The sequence below is a fragment of the Diuraphis noxia genome, unplaced genomic scaffold (assembly GCF_037042655.1).
Source record: "Diuraphis noxia isolate RWA-SAM2 unplaced genomic scaffold, SU_Dnox_SAM2 contig0003, whole genome shotgun sequence".
NCBI lineage: Eukaryota > Metazoa > Arthropoda > Insecta > Hemiptera > Aphididae > Diuraphis > Diuraphis noxia.
Genome location: NW_028301713.1, coordinates 79,777,124 through 79,798,475, shown reverse-complemented (window position 1 = coordinate 79,798,475; position 21,352 = coordinate 79,777,124). Strand labels below are relative to the sequence as shown.

Genomic DNA, 21,352 nt, shown 5'->3' with positions numbered 1-21,352 from the left:
GACTTTTAATGTAGATTGTAGGTACGTTAAAATTTTGTAAAATTAGGTAGAAAAAATAAAAGGACAAAAATGATCCACTTTTATACAATACACGTAATTTGTGTATAATTATTTCAAGTACATGACGAAATATTTATAACAAACGAGTAAGTTTTATTAGTTTACACATTATATAATAAATTTAATAAAATACCTTCCAAAGTAAATTGAGTTTTTAAGAATTAAGCACTTAAAATGCAAATCTTGCTATAAAATGTATATACTTAAAACCATATCTAAAGTAAAAATCTTAATACTGGTTGAAAATTACTCGCTAACAAAATATCTACTATATAAATTAACCAATATGCATTATTTATAATACGATGAAATAAATACATTTTATGTGTTTATATTTTACATATATTTGTATATTAATGGTATATTTAAGTATTCATAAATCAATATGAAAAAATTAAGTTCGTGTATATTTATTTTTATAATTAAGAGAAAAACTCGATTCACTACCTATAATTATAATTTGCTAATAATTGTTGGTTTATATACTATGAAAAAAATAGTGCTATAAGCTAGCTGATTCACCATCCGTGTCTAGACTTTTTTGAAATAATATTAAATGTATTGTTTACATCATTGGATTTAGAATACGTATAAGATACAATTTAAACGTAAATGACAAAATATTTCCATATGTTTGTTGCTTATATAGTCTCGAAAACTACTCTACCGATTTCGGTAATTGCTATAGTCTCTGAGATTGTTCTGAGCGATATCAGAAAAGCATAGAGAGCAGTTTACTACGTTGAAAATTAAAGCAAGTGCTATGTTTAACCGAAAATTTTCCTCTAAGATAAATTGGATTAGTTCACCCACCGATTCCGATTTACCAATGAACTGAGGTCAGAGGTACAATTAAACCATGATTCACCAAGACATCAATAAATTCCCATATGTTATATTCTTGTTCATTTTATCTCGAGCCAAGTCGTGTTATACTCCAGTCAGTGGCGTATCCAAGGAAGAGGGGGGGGGGGGTTTATGGGTTTGTACCCCTCCCCCCCCCCGAAAATTATTCGATGTTTAATTTATAATTTAATGTTTAATTCATTTAATAATCGATCGAAAATTATAAAAAATAAATAAAATAAAATTCAACACAATTTAATGTTATATTTTTTTTAACCCCCTCCCGAAAAAAAATGCTCGATACGACATTTTTTTAACACCCTCCCCCCCCCCCCCGAAAAAAATGCTAGTAGGGTAAAAAAGCCACTACTGGAACCACCGCCACCGCCACCACCACCACCGCCACCGCCACCGCCACCGCCACCGCCACCGCCACCGCCACCGCCACCGCCACCACATCCCACCGCCACCACATCCCACCGCCACCACATCCCACCGCACCTTGACAAGCCATAGGTGCCGCCGTCGGTACACCGCTCCCCGCCCCGCCACCACATCACACCGCCACCACATCCCACCGCTCCTTGCCCAGCCATAGGTGCCGCCGTCGGTACACCGCTCCCCGCCCCGCCACCACATCACACCGCCACCACATCCCACCGCCACCACATCCCACCGCTCCCTGCCCCGCCATAGGTGCCGCCGTCATCCGACGAAGATTTATAAATACGTATATATTTTTTATTTTTTATTAATTTTTTTTTTTTGAGAAAGAAAAGGTACAATATTTGTTTAAGGCAAAAGGTTACAAAAATATATAATATAATATATTTTTCTAATGTAAAATTGATAGATTAATAAATCATGTTATATATATATGTATAGTTTTTTTATTATAATGAATTTTTTATTTAACAATTAATATATAATAGGTGTTAGGTATTAGATTCAATACAAGCTTTTAGTAGTAATTTTTCATCATTTGCGTATTCTTCACCCCAGACAAATCTTTCCAGTGCTTCAAGACAAATATCACTTAAAAAAAAAAAAAAAAATAGCCTCTTCACAGCCCCAAAAGTCGATATCATTTTGTTTATCTATGATAATAGTACATATTTTGTATACTCAATGCATAAAACAATAATAAAATGAACATAATACCGTTTGTTTGTTGTTGGCCAACACAATCGTCAGATTTATGCCTAGCGTCGTTTCTAACCTAAAACAGCATAATATAAAGTTGGTAAGTACTACAATAATATTTTGTCATACTAACTTCGGCAACAGAAATATTGTCTTCCTGGCTTAATAAATGTTCATAAAACACACGTCTCGGTGTATTTGATAGCTAAAAAATATACATAGATTTATATAGATATATAATATCGTATGTATAAATAAACTTGCCATTTCATCAAACTCTCCATTCGCTAAAAAGTCAATGAAGCCCGCTGACACGTTAGGTGTGTTTATATCGGATGCTTGACTGTTGTACGACATTTTAAAAAAAATCTTGGAAACGTTGAAATTTTTTAATGTGTATAAAAAATTATTAGGCACATGAAAAGTATTCGCGATGAACGCAAATGATGCATATACTCGGTACCGTGGATTCGATTAACATGACTGTAGTGACCATGTTTGTCTACATTATTTTATTACACGGGGTGTGTGTGTGGGTGTGTGTGTGTGTGTGTGTGTGTGTGGGTGACACAAAGTCCATGCCGGCATTGTGTGCAGGCATTTGTGACTTTGTGTGGGTGACAGTATGCCACCGAGATGTTTTCGCACACTCAAAATTGCAATTCGACACGTGCACCAGGTAGACAAAGAAGCTGCTATCATTTTTTTTTTTTTTAATATCCAACACTTAAAATCCCTCCCATTTCAATATGAATTAAAAATAATGAAACATTATCTTATTAAATCAGTATAAGTCGTAATTTGTACTAAAAAGGTTTTGTGTTATTAAAAGATGTTTAATTTCAAAGTGATATTTTTAAATTTTTTCATAAATACACTAAGATTCGATCGTCGCAATCGTCCTCAAAATGAATTCAATATTCCTTTCTTATTTCAGCCGTAAGTTTAATATTATCATTGTTATTATTTCATTAACCATATTTGATGTTTAGTATTGAACCAATCATACCGCCACCACCAATCGATTTAGACCATGTTTTCTGGATGATAGAGCAGATTATAGCCGACGCTAATGCCCAAACAGAAAATACACAACAACAACATTTTTTTATTTCGTGAGTTTTATATTATTATAATATTTTTTTTTTTCTAACATCTAAATTATTTATAGTAGTGACGACGAAGAAATGTCAGAAGTGTTTTCTCCAAACATATCATCGGATGAAGATTTGTAATAATAAATGATATTTTAATGAATTTTTTTTATTTTTTCAAATATTATATAATACAAGTTAAAAAAAAAAAAACTTAATCTACGGCTTGATTTATATTTCTCTTTTGATATGATTGCCTTTGGTCTGTAGACATCAGGATAAAACTACTCCGGTAAGGCTGATGCTCTTAACCATCCCCTTGCCAGCTGTTCAGTTGCATTAAGTGTCAGTTGGGCTACAAAACACGGCTTTCTTGTTGGTATAGCGTCACTGATTGTCGCCGGATCGATGTGCAGCAAATAGTCTGTCAATACATCTAATTTGGTATTCTTGGGTATTGGCATTAAAGTTCCGAGAGCTCCACAAATTTCACATGCCTGTAGTAATACTTTACCCCGTATTTCATTTATTTTTGTATTAATTACTTCTTGTATGTTGTCCTTTATGTGCAATAAACGAGATACATTTTCTTCACTCAGCTGAATACACTGGTCATCGAGTATGCATTTAATTGAAAAATAGTTGGATACACGGCATTTGACTACCGACACGACCTTGTTTTCGTCTGAACGAAGATACTTTGACTCCATGAACGTTTTCTTCTCGAGAACAGGTATAAGCGATTAAAAAAATTCGGTACTCATTTTCACGCGTTGAGAATTTACGTTAATATGAACAACACAATTCATTAAAGAGGCTGGATCGATCCCTATATTTAAAAACACGTTGTCATCCAAGAAAAAGGTTGAACAGTCAATAAGTTGATTAGACATTATGAAACACTGGAGGTTATAAGCACCAATTCTGAGAGACAAGGCTACACTGAGATTTATAATAAGTACCTATTACGTTTCATGAAAAATTAAAACACTATTAAGCATTTTTTTTTTTTTTTTTTTTCTGGTAATACGAGAATGCTGACATATTTTTTTTTTTCTCTCTCTTCGTTATATACGGGTATTGTACAGTATCACTGATTTAGTACTGTTTTCACAGTGATATCGCTCTGGTGTGTTTATTGAAATAATAATTCAAAATGTTTAAATGTGATCAATGTGTTTCTGTTTTCTCGCGGAAAGATGCTTTGTTCAGGCATATAAAGTACCATAGTAGTACTAAACAGTTTAAGTGTACTATTTGTCTAAATAATTTTACTAGAAACGATTCTCTCCAACGACACATGAAAAGTATTCACGGTGAGTAAATTTTATACAATATTAGGATTCTATCGGTGAAAATATTATTTTTATCACTATGCTTATATTATTTTCAACCGCTCGCGAGCGTGTGTGTGTGTGCGCGCGCTCGCGCGCTATATTCCAACCATATAACACTGATTTTTATTTTTCACTTAATAAATTAATACTCGTATAATAAAATATGCTATCCGAGCGTTAAAAGGGGTTTAGTATATACAACCCTACGTACATGATAGTAGTATTTAATTCGCGTTTGAAATAACAGTATTGTTCCATTTTAGGTATTTTAAACAGTAATGCACAGACTATTACAACTACAGCTACAAGTAATGCACAGCCAATTACAACTTCAGCTACAACTACAAGTATGATTTATATACATATTTATAGTTAAATAATTTACATAATTTATATTTTACAGATGATACAACCTTTGAAGATGATGATGATTTTTGTATTGCAGTGTTAGATGAGACCGAAAAAAATGGATTGAGTGAAAGTATGTATATTATATCAAATGTTTTGATCTTATACTAAATTAAAATTTTTAACATAGATGATAACAACGGGTTTGATGACGGCAACGATGATGTATGTCTTGAAGCGTTGGACAGGGCCGAAAAAAGTAGCTTATTTGAAAGTACGATACATATTATAATTTTATGACAATATTTATTTGTTTGTTTTTTCAGATCGGTCTAGAATGATTGAAATATCTGATAATATTTACGTCGAGGATATACCACCTGGCTCTTCGAACCAATGTATGTATGTATAATATTATCTTTAGTTATATGACCCGTTTATTCAATTAATTATTTTAGGTACACCCAGGCGAAATCATAAGCGTCCAGTGCCTGAACAATCCAGATACGATGGTATTTATAGTTATAACTTTTTAGTTTTAATATTATACTTATATATATTTTTTTTTTTTTTATGTAGTTAATAATTCCGAAACATCGACCTACAATATAAGAACAAAACGTCGTAGATTATTAGAAGTTTTACAAGGCGGTTTTAATTTAATCAATTCTTCTTTAAACGAGATATGCAGAGAATATTATACAAGAAATTTCGACACCCAATTATTAAATTATAAAACATTTTTAAATAACACTAAACCACATTTAATCCAGTTAATTAACAGTTTTGACGGCGAAATAAAATACAACCTGAAATTGGAAGCGACATACCACAATCCTAAAATTCCCGAATCTGATGAAAACAGGGCTTTCAAAACTGCGGCAAAAGAATTTTTTCTGGCTAATGATATTCACAAACAAATAGAACAAGATTATAATAAATTACTGGAGGAACAGGAAGTGTATAAGTCAAAAGGCAGTGGACTTACACTTAAATCTATTGATGGGCTGCTAGTAGGTGTCTATAAATATATTCCGTTAAGAGGGTCGTCATACATACAACTTCCGAATGACATAAAATTAAAAAAGTGTGTGATTAATTGTCAAAACAGCGATGACATGTGTTTCAAATATTCAATTCTATCTAGACATGTCAATCAACACATTGCTCATAGAGTAGGAAAACATTACGACGATCTCGAAAACCTCTACGATTTTTCTCATTTAATTTATCCGGTAAACTATAAAGACATAAAGAAACAATTTGAAAAATTCAATCCGACAGTTTCAGTTAATGTTTACGGATTAAAAAACGGATCCCGAACAATACAGAACAAACATGCATCAAATAAACCTGATATGACTATCGTATATCCCCTTAAAACATCTACGGAAAAAGATAACCACTACGATTTGCTATTAATATCTAATAACACGAAACATCACTTCTGTTTGATAACCAATTTTTCGATACTTATTAATAATCAAATGACGTCAAACAAACATTATTCGGAGTATTGCAAAAGATGTTTATCTAAATTTAACAACACACCAGCAAAAACCGCTATTGAGGGCCTGCGTTACCACAAGCAATTCTGCGGGGATCATGAATCAATTTCGCCGATTATGCCAACACCTAACACAAAAGTCAAGTTTGATAAAGTGGAACATACTCAGTTCCACCCGTTCATAATATTCGCTGATTTTGAAAGTATACTAGAAAAAAATAATGCTAATGCAGGTCCTAACACTAAGCTTATTCAAAACCATAATTGTATGAGTTATTGTATACATGTAGTATCAAATAACGTTCCTGAAGCGCTGTTGAAAAAATTTAAAATACCTAGGAAACCTATTGTTTATAGAGGAAATGAAAATACGAGTTACGATTCGATAGCTCTGCGATTCGTGAAAGATGTAACCGAAATTGCAAATCGAATTGATATGCTTTTATGTACAAATATAAGTATTAAGATGACAGCGGAAGACATTTTAAAACACTCTAAAGCAACAAAATGTCAGGTGTGCGATAAATCGTTTGTTTTAAACGATGTCACTAAAGTTGAAGATCATTGTCACTTAACTGGGAAGTTTAGGTGTACATTGTGCAGTTCGTGCAACCTTAAACTGAAGCGTCCGGACTTTGTGGCATGCGTGTTTCATAATTTATCAAATTACGATGCACATTTTATCGTTCGACAACTTTGGTTTGACAATAAAAAAATTTCAGTCATCCCCAACAGCGAGGAGAAGTATATTTCATTCACAAAACATATTAATAACCGGTTTAGTATTAGATTTATAGATTCGTTGAGGTTTATGAGCTCGAGTTTGTCCAGCTTGGCAAATGATTTAGTTGCGGCAGGTCAAGACAAATTTAATGAAACGTCGAAAGTATTCACAAAAGATGAATTACCATTAACAACGCGAAAAGGTTGTTTTCCTTATGAATATTTGAGCGATTGGGGCAAACTAAACGAAACATCTCTTCCGGCCAAACATACATTTTATTCCTCGCTTCAGGATGAGCACATTCCAGACGAAGATTATGAACATGCACTTAAAGTATGGGATAAATTTAAGTGTAAAAATCTGGGTGAATACAGTGACTTGTATTTAAAAATTGACACCCTCATACTGGCAGATGTGTTTCAAAATTTTAGAAATTTATGTTTTAAAATTTACGGCCTCGACCCGGCTTATTATTACACTGCCCCTGGGTTTTCTTTTGCATGTATGTTAAAACATACTAAAGTCGAGATTGAGTTAATATCTGATTATACGATGTTGCTCGCGGTGGAGAAAGGAATCAGGGGTGGAATGACGCAGGCTAGCAAACGATATTCAAAGGCTAATCATCCTGACGCAACCAGTTACGATTCCAATAAAGAACATAATTACATTATATACATTGATGCATGCAATTTGTACGGGTGGTCTATGAAGAAAAAATTACCTTTAAATAATTTTAAATGGTATGAAGGCGACGTTAATTCGGCGTTATCATTGTTAGAACAACTGGATGAAAATTCAAATATGGGTTTGATCTACGATGTTGATGTGTCATATCCCGATACTTTGCACGATGAGCACAATGATTTACCTTATTTACCGGAAAGAACAAAACCTGATGGCAGCAATGTTACAAAATTATTTGCGACGTTCCACGTCAAGAAACATTATGTTGTTCATTATATGGCACTCAAACAGTCAATTTCGGCGGGACTAGTAGTGGATAAGGTACACAGAGTCGTACAATTTAATCAAACTGCTTGGCTTGCACCGTATATAGATAAGAACACAGAAATGAGAAAAAATGCAAAAAATAAATTCGAGGAAAATTTTTTTAAGCATATGAATAATGCCGTAAGTTAAGATAGAACTAATTATTATTATTATTATTAATATGTAATGATTTATTTATTTATTTTTACAGATATTTGGAAAAACGATGGAATCTAAACGCAATCGCAAAAAAATTGAACTCGTCACTGACGCCTTGAGGATGCAAAAACTTGTTAACAAACCTACGTTTAAGGACGTCACAATATATAGTGAAAATTTGTGTGCAGTACACCTGAAGAACATGGAAATAACATTTGACAAACCTATTGCATGCGGGATGGCTATATTAGATATTTCAAAAACTCTAATGTACGACTTCCATTATAATGTCATGAAAAAACATTACAAGAATAATATTTCTTTAATGTACATGGACACAGGTATTTTTATTCTTTGTATATAAATACTAAATATTCAATTACATTATTAATTTTTTCAGACTCATTCGTATATGATGTTGTAACAAACGATTATTACAATGACCTCGCATCCAATCCCGATATATTACATCGCATGGACACGTCGAATTTACCAAAACATCACCCATGCTATCGAGAAGAAAGAAAAAAGGTTCCCGGGATGTTCACCGATGAAGTTGAAGGGGAATTCATTGATGAGTTTGTAGCTCTTAGAGCTAAATCGTATGCCTTTTCAGTGTCTGGTTTAGAGACAATCAAAGCCAAGGGTGTCAAAAAACATGTAATTAAAAATAACTTGACGTTAGAAGACCATAAGAAATGCCTGTTTAATGAAATCGGTCAAGATCCATTCAGAGAAATGTATTCTATACGATCATATAAACATAGAATCCATACTATCTTATCTAAAAAGCTAGCACTGAATTCTTATGACGACAAACGGTATGTGCTCGAAGATGGAATTAACACATTAGCTCATGGTCATTACAGAATCGAGTGACTTGAGCTATATAATATATATCATTAAATAATAATTTAATTATATGTTTTACTCAATATGATGGAGAGCCTACAACAAATAAAAACACGGAGTCTTCATTATATATTTTTTTTCTTTATTTATAAACTTGCAATTTTAATCAATTGAAAATATGTATATAATATATATATATATAGTGTAATTTTACAATGTAGAAAAAAAAAATTATAATCTTAAAAATTATTAACATACCATTTTTTTAATGCAAATACTTTATACAATGTACATTGTTTTGGATTGAAATCCTTATGAAAAATACAGCATGGTAGTGTTTCTCCGTTCAATTGACAAATCCGTGGACATTCCAAATTTTCAAAGTTGAATACTGTGGCATGTGGCATAAACTCGTTGATAATCTGTTGTTTTTGAGAGCCCTTAACGTAAATTCTATCGAATTTTAACGATTGAAATATTTTCTGTATTTCTCCATACTCTACATCACCATATTCCAACGTTAAACCGTGATATAAACGCTTCAGCCAACTGTTTACGCTTCGACTTTTTGCATCTTGTTTTAAAGATGTATGTTTAAATATCCAGTGTTGGTTGGACCATGTTTCAGTATCTACTATAGACATTTCTTTGATAAAGTACTTGTTGTTGACTCCGAGAATGCACTGAACGTCCAAGATAGCCGACGACATGGTGTGACATAAAATGGAATTTTTTAAATAATAATAATTCGTTGTACCGAACGGATTGACTTCTGAACAACCACTGAAACTATTTTTTAACATCGTCCTTATGTATCCATGAATTATGGGAATTGGCAAATCCCACCCACTTGACATATATCTGGTCCCCCTTCTTTCGTACAATTTTTTCAATTAAATAATCATTTGGATAATTGGTTTTAGATAATTCTTCGGTGTAAAAACAGCCGGCTATTGGGCCATCATTATAATCGTGTAACTGATAAGTTGGTGGTATTGTTTTATTTATTTTTACTATTGTAAATATTTCTGTTGACCAATTGGGTAAATACCCTTTTGTGAAAACTCCTTTGTGAATGCTTATTCGAACTTTATCGCCGACATGAAATTTTACTTTTCTATTAGTGATTGTACGTTGTTTCAAAGTAACTAGTGAAGGATTTTCGTCTGCCTGCAATGGTGTCATCCCAATCGTTCTGTGTTTCGCATTGTTGTAATTATTGATTAGGTCAGGTAAAATTGATATCCATTCTTGTGAACCCAGAGCAGTAAATTCTCTATACATGTTTGTTTTTAAAGTTCGATTAAACCTTTCCACAAAACAGGCTTTTGTCGTGGAATATGTGCTATACTTTTTTATATTATGCTTAGTCATTAACATGTCAAACTTTGAATTATAAAATTCTTTGCCATTATCTACCTGCAACAGTTTGGGCGACCTATCTACAAGTATTGTAGACATGGCTTTGGTCACTTCACACCCTGTTTTTGTTTTCAATGGTACGGCCCAGGCGAATTTCGTAAAACAATCAATCACACAGAGAATATAATTATATCCTTTGTTTTTCTTTGAAAGTGGAATCATCTCGACCAAGTCAGCCTGCCACAAATCGTTTTTTCCATACACATTTACTCTTCGCCTCGTATAATTTTTCCTAGCCGGTCTGTGAAGTTCGATAGCTATGTTGCGTTTATACATTTGGTATTTTCCTTGTTATACCAGATTCGTACAGTTCTTCAAAAATAGATAATATTTCGTTTGAAACCCCAGTGTTTCCAGCAGATTGAGAGGCTAAAAGAAGTCGCAACCTATCAACCAGCTCATTTGGGTCATTCCAATATACTAAATCATGTGTTTGTAATTTCACTCCCATTCCCGATGGAAATAGCTTGCGAATAATTTGTGTATATTTTGTACCACCTTTCTTAATTTTTGCACCGTCCTGTGTCAAATGTGCTGAAGTTTGTATTAGTATTTCTTTATATGTATTTAAATCATTATCAGTATATTGCATTGGATATCTGAAACATAATAACTCAACAAGTCCAGGCGTTAGCTGATAAGACGTATCTTTGATAATTATTGCGTTGTTTTTGAATTTTACTTCTTCTTGACCTAACTTGCTTTTTCCATTAGAATATTTTTTTGGACCATATATTTTATCTTTTTCCTCTTCTTCTAATGTACGAAAAATTTCAGACTGGCTATCGGATGCTATATATGGGGTACCTTCAGCTATAATTTCATTATTACCGGCTTCGGAATTTTGTAATTTGTTCAACGGTTCGATTATTGGTTTAAATGTTTGCGTTACATAAGATTGAATATCAGCTTCACCTCTTTTCAATGCTTCAAATTTACGTTTAATGTTTTTCTTGGCAATAACTAATTCGTTCAACACTGCACTTCTGTCTTCCATGGTTGAGAATGAACTACATTGTTTTATACAACGACAAATGTGTCGAAACCGTGTCGATACCGTCCGTTGTCACGTTCACAGTCTTTACTTATCACGACGAAATTAAATCTCCCCCTACTCCAACACAAAGTACAAAACTCTTTAAATTCAGAATAGTTCATATCACCCGAACAGTGTTCCATATAAACGTGTTTTAAATTAGTCTCGTCTTGCTTGAATAATATAATCATGTTGCTATTATCTCGAATAAGTTGTTTGGGTATGCGAGCGAATGATTGTGCTAGATAGAACACGTCGATATTGTTGTGTCTACAACGCGTGTAGTAAGAACGTACGATATTTTGATTTTCACATAAAATATCGTCAAATATAAAAACAGAATCTGGTAATGCTTTTTCTGGTGGGATAACCTCGTCGTTTTCGTGAAAAGTGAATAACTGAACGCCCTCTACATCTTTTAAAATTTCACAAAGCATTTTATATTTAGGTTGATCGAGTGTTTTCGAATATATATAAACGTTGTGAAAACGTATACCATTGATGTTAGTCAATAAAGCATAAATCAAATTTGTCTTGCCGCATCCGGAAGGCCCGACAACTAAAGCACGACAAGTATTCGGTAAAAGCTTCCCATGCCTCGATTGGAGACTCGTAGGCGGGTCGACATTTTCCACTGTGAGTTTTATTTCTTGATCTACAAACTTCATTATAAATACTTGGGTAATCTCTGTAATCTAATCATTACACGATGTCACCCGTTCGAAGAAACAACAAGAATAAAGGCGGAGGTATCGTGAACACTCTTATAAACAAATTACCATTTGAACTTCATTTACCGGGTAATTATAAACCATACAACACACATAACATTCAATATAATCGACTCATAATTTTAGGTTATCAGTACTGCGGCCCAGGTACAAAATTGAAAAAACGATTAGATCGCGGCGATAAAGGTATCAACCCCCTAGACTCGTTGTGTAAAGAACACGATATCGCTTATGATCACAGCAACTCTTTGACTGATCGTCAAAAAGCAGATTATATATTAGAAAACCAGGCTTGGAATAGATTCAAGTCAAAAGACTCTAATTTAAAAGAAAAGGCAGCAGCGTGGTTGGTCACTACTGGCATGAAGGCAAAACGAAAAATGGGTGCTGGATGTGGATTCAACGCAGCAGTCAAGGCAGCTAAAAATGTATTAAAAAAAAATATGAAAGAAAAAAACATGATGAAATTAACAAAAAAATGTTTTGTGGCAGCTAAAAAAATATTTCTTAAAAACAGCAAGAAAGCTCGGGTACCTCGTGTTATACCTTTACCGAAAACTGGAGGAATGTTACCACTGATACCAATTTTTGCCGGTTTATCCGCACTCGGAGCGCTGACGGGGGGTATTGCTAACGTCGTAAAGACCGTTAGCGAATTCAATAGAAATGAACCTACACATTTGGGCAGAGGTTTATACCTCGCCCCTAATAAAGGTGGCTCGTATAAGATCGAGAAAGGTAAAGGACTATATCTCTCTTCACAAGGAGGTAGTTCGTATAAAAGAAAGGGAGTCCATAAATCTGTGAAGAAAACCGTAAAAAGGAAAAAAAACTAATTACTACGTTACCCAAAAGAGCTTTGTACGATTATGAAATTATAAAACACGCGCACATAATGAAAATACCTCATTTCATCGGAGTGTTTTCCAGAGATAGGTTACCTAAACGTCCTAAGCATAAAGAATCGGCTGTTATCAATTTGGACGTTGAAAAAAGTACCGGAACTCATTGGGTAGCGTATAAGAAAATCGGAAAACAAGTAGAATATTACGACAGTTTTGGAAATCTACCACCACCACTGGAACTACAATCGTACCTCAGCGGATGTAAAATACAATATAATTACACTAGGCATCAACGTTATAACACATATAATTGTGGTCATTTGTGTTTGAAATTTTTATCATGTACACGATAACATTAAACGGTAATTCCAGCGAAATGTCTTGTGATATTTTCCCGCCGTTAGAAGTACAAAATACCTCTCAGCTGTGCCTTTTAAGCCTGCAAACACATAATTCTATACCAAACGTAGAACCGGATTGCAATACAATAGGTTTTCACGATTCACTCGGAAAATGTGTGACTGTGACTATACCTACGGGATCGTACGAAATAATTAACTTGGAGTCGATGATTCAAAAACTATTACCGAATCATGTTACTTTGTTTCAACTCAAAGCCGATGGTAGCACATTGAAATGCTCGATGACTTGTAGTCATGATGTTGATTTCACTATTGAACATAATATATCGAAAATATTAGGGTTTGAGAATAAAGTTTATTCCGCCAAGACACTACACGAATCTGAACGGATAGTCAACATAATGAAAGTTAACTGTATAAAAATAGATTGCAATCTAATTTCTGGTTCATTCAGTAATGGTATACCGAGCCAGACTATACACGAGTTTTTCCCTTCTTCGCCGCCTGGACATAAAATCATAGAAGTCCCAAAACATCTAGTTTTCTACCGGCTTAATTCTTCGTCTATAAGTAAAGTGAATATAGTACTAAGAGATCAAGATAATAATTTGATCAATTTAAGAGGGGAGCCAATCACAGTTCGTATACAAATTAAACATTAAAATGGCTATTAAGTTCAACAGCTATATAAAAAGAAATGCTATCAAGAGTCGCTACAGTTCTACTAACAAGATTAATACGTCGAGACGTACGCCGATTGTAAAGAAACTAACAAAGAACAATCTATCATTTCTACGGTCTTTAAAAGTTCTATAATCATGGATGACATGTATTTGGACGTGGCCGGCGGATATGAAGATGAATGCAAAATAACTCAAATGCAGTACCACTCTTTCCTCCCCTATTCTTCAACAGCTTTATCCAATAACGACGAAATTAGAATATCCATTCAAAATATGGACGCTTACACTCTCCCCTGCGAGAGCTATCTCTATATTGAAGGTAAATTAAATATACCAGCAGATATTGCATCATATTCGAACGAAATTAATGCGAACGAAATTAATTTTACAAATAATGGTTTGGCGTTTTTGTTTTCTGAAATCCGGTATGAAATTAACGGTGTTGAAATACAAAAATTAAAATCTCCTGGAATATCATCGAGTCTTAAAGGGTTTTGCTCACACACACCGAATGAATTGAACAATCTAAAAAATGCTGCTTGGGACGTAGAAATGAATGTCAGTGAAAATAAAAATTTCACGTTAAATAACAAATTTGCTGGTTGTATCCCGCTCAAACACTTGTTAGGATTTTGTGAAGATTATAAAAAAATACTACTCAACTGCAACCAACAAATCATTTTAAACAGATCGTCTACGGACTCTGATGCGTTGTACGTTTCCGAGACCACTGCGAATGACAATAAAGAAAAACTCAAAAAAGTAGTGATTGAGCTGAGTAAAATTATTTGGAAGATGCCGGTTATCAGGGTGAGTGACAAAGAAAAAATAAAACTATTAAAAGTATTAGACTCTCGTAAACAACTCTCGTGTGCGTTCAGAAATTGGGACTTGTGCGAATATCCGGTTCTCCCTCAGAACACTTCTCATTCGTGGACGGTTAAATCGAGAAGTTTGCTCGAGAAACCCAGATTTGCATTAATTGGCTTTCAAACAGATCGAAAAAATAATTTATTTAATCCGTCTGGACGATTCGATCACTGTTACCTGAAAAACCTTAAAATACATCTAAATTCTGAAGTGTATCCATACGAAGATTTCCGTTCAGATTTCACAAACAACGTTACGGCCATTTTATATAAAGCATATACAGATTTCCAAAAATCATACTACGATAGAGAATATAGTGAGCCTCTACTGTCAAAAACCATTTTTGAACAATACGTACCAATCATAGTCGTAGATTTATCACGACAAAACGACAACGTAAAATCGTCGACTGTTGATTTACGCATCGAGTTCGAAACAGGCAAAGCCATTCCAGCGAAGACTGCAGCTTATTGTCTCATTTTACACGATCAAATTATAACTTATAACCCTTTTAATGGTGATGTAAGGAAATTGTAAATAGTTTGTAAATAAAAATACTTTTTTTTAAACATCAAGTTGTTTTTTATTATCATCGACCAAAGCCACAATAAAAATGTGAGTTTAAAATATTACATTTTTTTTTTTTTTTTTATTTATGTACCAAAGTCACAATAAAATATTACATAATTAATTATTTTCCAAAACTCAATCTACGGCTTGCTATTTCCCTTTCACGTGCTACGAATGCTCTTGTCTTAGGTCTGCTGACTTCAGGCTAAAAAAAAAAAAATGTTTTTGTTTAGTATAAAATAATATGCAAAAATATGTTTGTATTACCTCAATTTTTGCCGAATAAGATAACCAGCCTCTTGCTAATTGTTTGAGTGCTTTGATTTTCAAATCTGCTATTAAGCAAGTACCTGCGACTGGAATACATTCTTTCAGTTTCCTAACTTCGATGCGGTTCAAATAATCTTCAACATCGGTTATGGCTGTATCTTTAGATAACGGCATTTCCTTTCCGAGAAACATTGAAATCTTACATGCCTGATCCAATGCAGTGGGCCGTGTGTACATTGTTTTCATCTGGATAACTTCTTCAATGGCACCACTTAACTGTAAGATCCTTGCAACATTCCCTTTTGTCAACTGCACATTCTGGTCTTGAAGCAAACATTTGATTGACAGTATGTTGTTGCCGTTGCATTCTTCGATTGACATCAATTTAAACTCCTCTAACAGTAAATGTGATGGTAGTGAAAAATTGATGTCTTTAAGTAATACATTAAGCGATTCATATAAGTCCACACTCATTTTTACACATTGCATGTTACTTGTAATACATACAACACAATTTAACAAAAAATCCGGATCTAGACCTATATTTATAAAAATATTATCGTCCACGAAAAAAGTCGAACAGTCGATAAGTTGACTAGCCATTATGATGGATCAAACGCACAAATTGTCACTTCTTGAAGAGCGGGTTACGACTGACTTGTCCCATGCTCGTGTCACACGTTTTATGCAGTGCTGCCGTGTGGAGCGGGGATTAATCCCTACTCTATCCTTTATGGTGGGGATATGTATAACGAAATGAATAACACACATGTTATGATATAAAGAATATTTATTATCATCATTAATAAGATATTATTAAATAAAAAATTAATTTCGTATTCCTCTGAGTTGATTGAGACTTGCCGTCTGTTTAGTCAAACAAAGATGGTGGGGATGGTGAAAATCTGTTAAAGTAAGTCGGCCCATCGTTCTCGTCAACAGCCTGTAATAAAAATTTATCAATATCCGTTTATCAAGTAAATAATGTGTGTATTACCATAGGTTTGATTTTCCGAATTGGTGCCCTCGTTGGTAAACTCGAACGTGTTGAAAAGTATTCTCGAAACCCCCTGTCCTCGTCAGCACCCTAAAAATAAAATAACGGTTAACTCGAGAAAAATATTTTTTTTTTTAATTTTTATATTACCCGTGACTGTGATAAATCGTTTTCGTCATGTATAATCGACGGTGACAAAATTGAGTATCTTGGTGGCGATATGTCAACGTTAAAAGCTTCCGTTTTATTCTGTAATAAAAATAAGTAATCATGATACGAAAATTTTAACTATCGAAATATTTAAATAAATTTTCATACATTTATAGAGTTATTCAGCTTTTCCATCCATTTGATTGCCAGCTGTTCAGTTGCGAGTAATTTTATCTGATGTATGAAACTCTGTTTGTTTTTCGGTATATGGCTTGTGATTAATTCGGCATGAATTCCTTTTGTTATTGAAACTACTTCTTCAAGTTTCGCTGATTTATCAACATTAAAATCGGTTTTAAGGTAGTCGGTTATTTGATCGATTTGATTTAAAATAATAGGTCGTGTGATGGCGATTTTCATTGTTATGGTTTCAAGAATTGTGCTCTCTAAATCTTGAATTGTCATAAGATCTCTTCGATTTAATATAGTTCTACATCCGTCTATTTTTTTAGACTCCATGACCAAAACATGCTCTCCCTTATATACCATACTCGTGAGCAATACAAATTCATCTTCCAAAAAAATAATTTTTTTATAACGAACAGTAGTATCCAGAATGTAAGATAAAACATGGCCCATCACTGAGTAAATACGCCTCAAGAAGTCTGGAGAAATATTTACATAGCGCGACGGTGTAATTATTAATGTTTTTCAGTTTTATTAAGTTATTTAATAATTTTTAATTAGCCACAATAATGGATTTTAAAATAATTGAGAGTAATAAAGGGGGCAAGTGCTTAATACTCGACAACTTTAAATACCGACAATTTAGAGTGTGTAATAGTGGAAATGTGGTTTGGCGGTGTTTTAATAAAACTTGTACGTCCACGGTTACAACATGCAGTCAATGAAGAATCTACTAAACTAAAAACACACATAAACATGAATAAGTGGAGACATTGGAAATTAAAATTAAATCCAAGAGGTACGTAATGAATGTAAACGATCGTTTGAAGTTTTTAAAAAAATCTTTAATCTAGGTAAGTATGTTTTTGGGGTCGAAATTAAAAATGTTCGGTTTTTGGATACAACATTAATTGTGCGATTTTAACCTATTAAATGTGTGCGGTTTTAACCTACAAAAATTGTGCGGTTTTGTTATGTAGGTACTTTATTAAAAGTATGCGGTTTTAGGAGTCAACGACCAATTTGTCGGTGAGTTACGTATACACGGATAACACACTCAAATCAAAATTCAATAGGCACAGTATTTTTTATTTTTCCCCGATCAAAGTCTGGTATAATATAATATATTAATGATTATAATATTTTTAGCTGATTATGCCGGCATTACTCTTGCCAAATTAGTCAATATCAGTCTTAAATCCAGTTAAATCAAAGTGTATAAAACCATACATACATTTTTAAAAGAATTAATTGGTTGGACCAAATGTGAGATAAAGGTATAAAATGTACTATAATAACTATTTTATTTTATGTAACCAATAAGCAATATAGTGAACCCTATACACACTATATACATTCGTTATCTTGGATGTGGTTCGCTCACACACATTGACGTTTATTAATAAATAATAATTAATGAAAAAGATAATGATGCAACTTGATAGTTGAAAAAAATATTTCGTTACAATAATATTCACTTTGTGTAATAATGTAAAATGTATTGAATTAAAATTATGCAGACTTTTAGTTAAAGTACTCTAAAATCCAATTATTCTACATCGTTACCTACACATAACACGGTTAGATTTGCAGAACTGTATTGATGTTAAAAGCATGAATTACAACCGCAGACTTTTAATGTAGATTGTAGGTACGTTAAAATTTTGTAAAATTAGGTAGAAAAAATAAAAGGACAAAAATGATCCACTTTTATACAATACACGTAATTTGTGTATAATTATTTCAAGTACATGACGAAATATTTATAACAAACGAGTAAGTTTTATTAGTTTACACATTATATAATAAATTTAATAAAATACCTTCCAAAGTAAATTGAGTTTTTAAGAATTAAGCACTTAAAATGCAAATCTTGCTATAAAATGTATATACTTAAAACCATATCTAAAGTAAAAATCTTAATACTGGTTGAAAATTACTCGCTAACAAAATATCTACTATATAAATTAACCAATATGCATTATTTATAATACGATGAAATAAATACATTTTATGTGTTTATATTTTACATATATTTGTATATTAATGGTATATTTAAGTATTCATAAATCAATATGAAAAAATTAAGTTCGTGTATATTTATTTTTATAATTAAGAGAAAAACTCGATTCACTACCTATAATTATAATTTGCTAATAATTGTTGGTTTATATACTATGAAAAAAATAGTGCTATAAGCTAGCTGATTCACCATCCGTGTCTAGACTTTTTTGAAATAATATTAAATGTATTGTTTACATCATTGGATTTAGAATACGTATAAGATACAATTTAAACGTAAATGACAAAATATTTCCATATGTTTGTTGCTTATATAGTCTCGAAAACTACTCTACCGATTTCGGTAATTGCTATAGTCTCTGAGATTGTTCTGAGCGATATCAGAAAAGCATAGAGAGCAGTTTACTACGTTGAAAATTAAAGCAAGTGCTATGTTTAACCGAAAATTTTCCTCTAAGATAAATTGGATTAGTTCACCCACCGATTCCGATTTACCAATGAACTGAGGTCAGAGGTACAATTAAACCATGATTCACCAAGACATCAATAAATTCCCATATGTTATATTCTTGTTCATTTTATCTCGAGCCAAGTCGTGTTATACTCCAGTCAGTGGCGTATCCAAGGAAGAGGGGGGGGGGGGGGGTTTATGGGTTTGTACCCCTCCCCCCCCCCCGAAAATTATTCGATGTTTAATTTATAATTTAATGTTTAATTCATTTAATAATCGATCGAAAATTATAAAAAATAAATAAAATAAAATTCAACACAATTTAATGTTATATTTTTTTTAACCCCCTCCCGAAAAAAAATGCTCGATACGACATTTTTTTAACACCCTCCCCCCCCCCCCCCCCCCGAAAAAAATGCTCGATACGACACTGACTGCAGTCATAGTATACAAATTATAAGCCATTATTTTGAAAATCCCGATGGATTTCGTTTAACCCATTACATTTATTGGACTTTATCCTAGTAAAATAATTATAATAAGCTACTTTTATCAGTTGAATATTAACTTAAAGTGTCTAGTCTTCATCTAGTTCATCTATTTAATAACAGTGTGTCACTCTGCATTCATCAAGTTTATTATGTTGGACGTTTCCATGTCCTGTACATGTTATGCCGACATGCAGTTGTTTCAACGATTTTTAACTGTGAACTAATTATTATTATTCAAGTATTTTTTAAAACACGATTTGGAAATCTCAAACAACATCAAACTTTGTGCTTAGAGCGCACTATTTTTCAGGTCTTGACAAGCAGTGCGTAGGTATAGTTTAATACAACTAAACGTCTGTTATGATCTGTACGATATTAATGTTTATTTTAAAGTTTAAACACAATAATGCTGCCTATGCTGGTATCTACTATCAATCGTTATAGTTATATAGATGGAGTCAAACAGACATACAGTCATATTATAATAATATTAAACTCTCTTTAAATGTTATTTAAGTATGCGACTATACTTGTATAATATTTTGAATATAATGAATAATGTTTATTCGGTATTGTCACAATAAAAGGTATACTATAAAAGTAGTGACTAGTGAGTTTTTTAGATTTCAATCGAGATTAAATTTATCATACATATATATTTTGTATGAACGCTCGGACTTGAATGGTTTATTTGTTGTTTTGAATTTTTTTTATTTGTTTAAATAATTTACCATCACTATTACCATTTCTACTGCCACCATTACAAGCGGTGAGTTCAGACTCGTTACCGATTCTCTAGAGAAGTCTGTTTTATGTTTACGAGTCTCCACGTTATTACAACGTCTTCATGTCACTTGACAGTTTCACGTACAGGACTTAACGCGCACACTCTCGTGTATAATATCTATACGCGTATACTTAACATTTAAATTCTATTGTAATTCGTAGGTATACGTAATAACATATTGTATTAACGTAATATTATATCGAGAAACAGCCACCGGCTCCGTATGGCGGCCGTAACCCATTACCCCGCATATCTCGCGCGCGTATTTTATGTATACCTATAACTACATTTTTATATATATTATGGGTATAATAATAATAATAATAATAATAATAATATATTAATCCGTCGTCCCGCGCGTTTGTGTTTGATCACCACACAGGCAGGCCCAAATACTTCATGTAAGTAAGTATATA

At 32.9% G+C, this 21,352-nt stretch overlaps 4 protein-coding genes and 2 pseudogenes across 4 annotated transcripts; 3 read left to right on the top strand and 3 right to left on the bottom strand.

The window, feature by feature from the left end:
• Positions 1-1,841: 1,841 nt before the first annotated feature.
• On the bottom strand, positions 1,842-2,406 carry LOC149057828 (uncharacterized; annotated as a pseudogene).
• Positions 2,407-5,582: 3,176 nt separating this feature from the next.
• LOC149057827 (uncharacterized) lies at positions 5,583-9,117 on the top strand (annotated as a pseudogene).
• Positions 9,118-10,742: 1,625 nt separating this feature from the next.
• On the top strand, positions 10,743-13,088 carry LOC149057826 (uncharacterized). The gene is made up of 2 exons (XM_089224320.1): positions 10,743-12,321; positions 12,379-13,088. Exons 1-2 carry the CDS (start codon positions 12,231-12,233, stop codon positions 13,086-13,088), a joined length of 801 nt encoding a protein of 266 aa, XP_089080446.1. The 5' UTR covers positions 10,743-12,230.
• A 1,189-nt stretch (positions 13,089-14,277) lies between these two features.
• On the top strand, positions 14,278-15,549 carry LOC149057825 (uncharacterized). The gene has a single exon (XM_089223497.1). It carries the CDS (start codon positions 14,278-14,280, stop codon positions 15,547-15,549), a length of 1,272 nt encoding a protein of 423 aa, XP_089079623.1.
• Positions 15,550-15,657: 108 nt separating this feature from the next.
• LOC149057824 (uncharacterized) lies at positions 15,658-16,579 on the bottom strand. The gene is made up of 2 exons (XM_089222883.1): positions 15,850-16,579; positions 15,658-15,787 (listed from the first exon to the last, which is right to left on the bottom strand). The coding sequence occupies exons 1-2, from the start codon at positions 16,453-16,455 to the stop codon at positions 15,704-15,706; spliced, it is 690 nt and encodes a 229-aa protein (XP_089079009.1). The 5' UTR covers positions 16,456-16,579; the 3' UTR covers positions 15,658-15,703.
• Positions 16,580-16,624: 45 nt separating this feature from the next.
• Positions 16,625-17,696, bottom strand: LOC149057823 (uncharacterized). Its single transcript, XM_089222882.1, has 4 exons — positions 17,168-17,696; positions 17,000-17,098; positions 16,850-16,939; positions 16,625-16,795 (listed from the first exon to the last, which is right to left on the bottom strand). Exons 1-4 carry the CDS (start codon positions 17,636-17,638, stop codon positions 16,724-16,726), a joined length of 732 nt encoding a protein of 243 aa, XP_089079008.1. The 5' UTR covers positions 17,639-17,696; the 3' UTR covers positions 16,625-16,723.
• Positions 17,697-21,352: the final 3,656 nt, after the last annotated feature.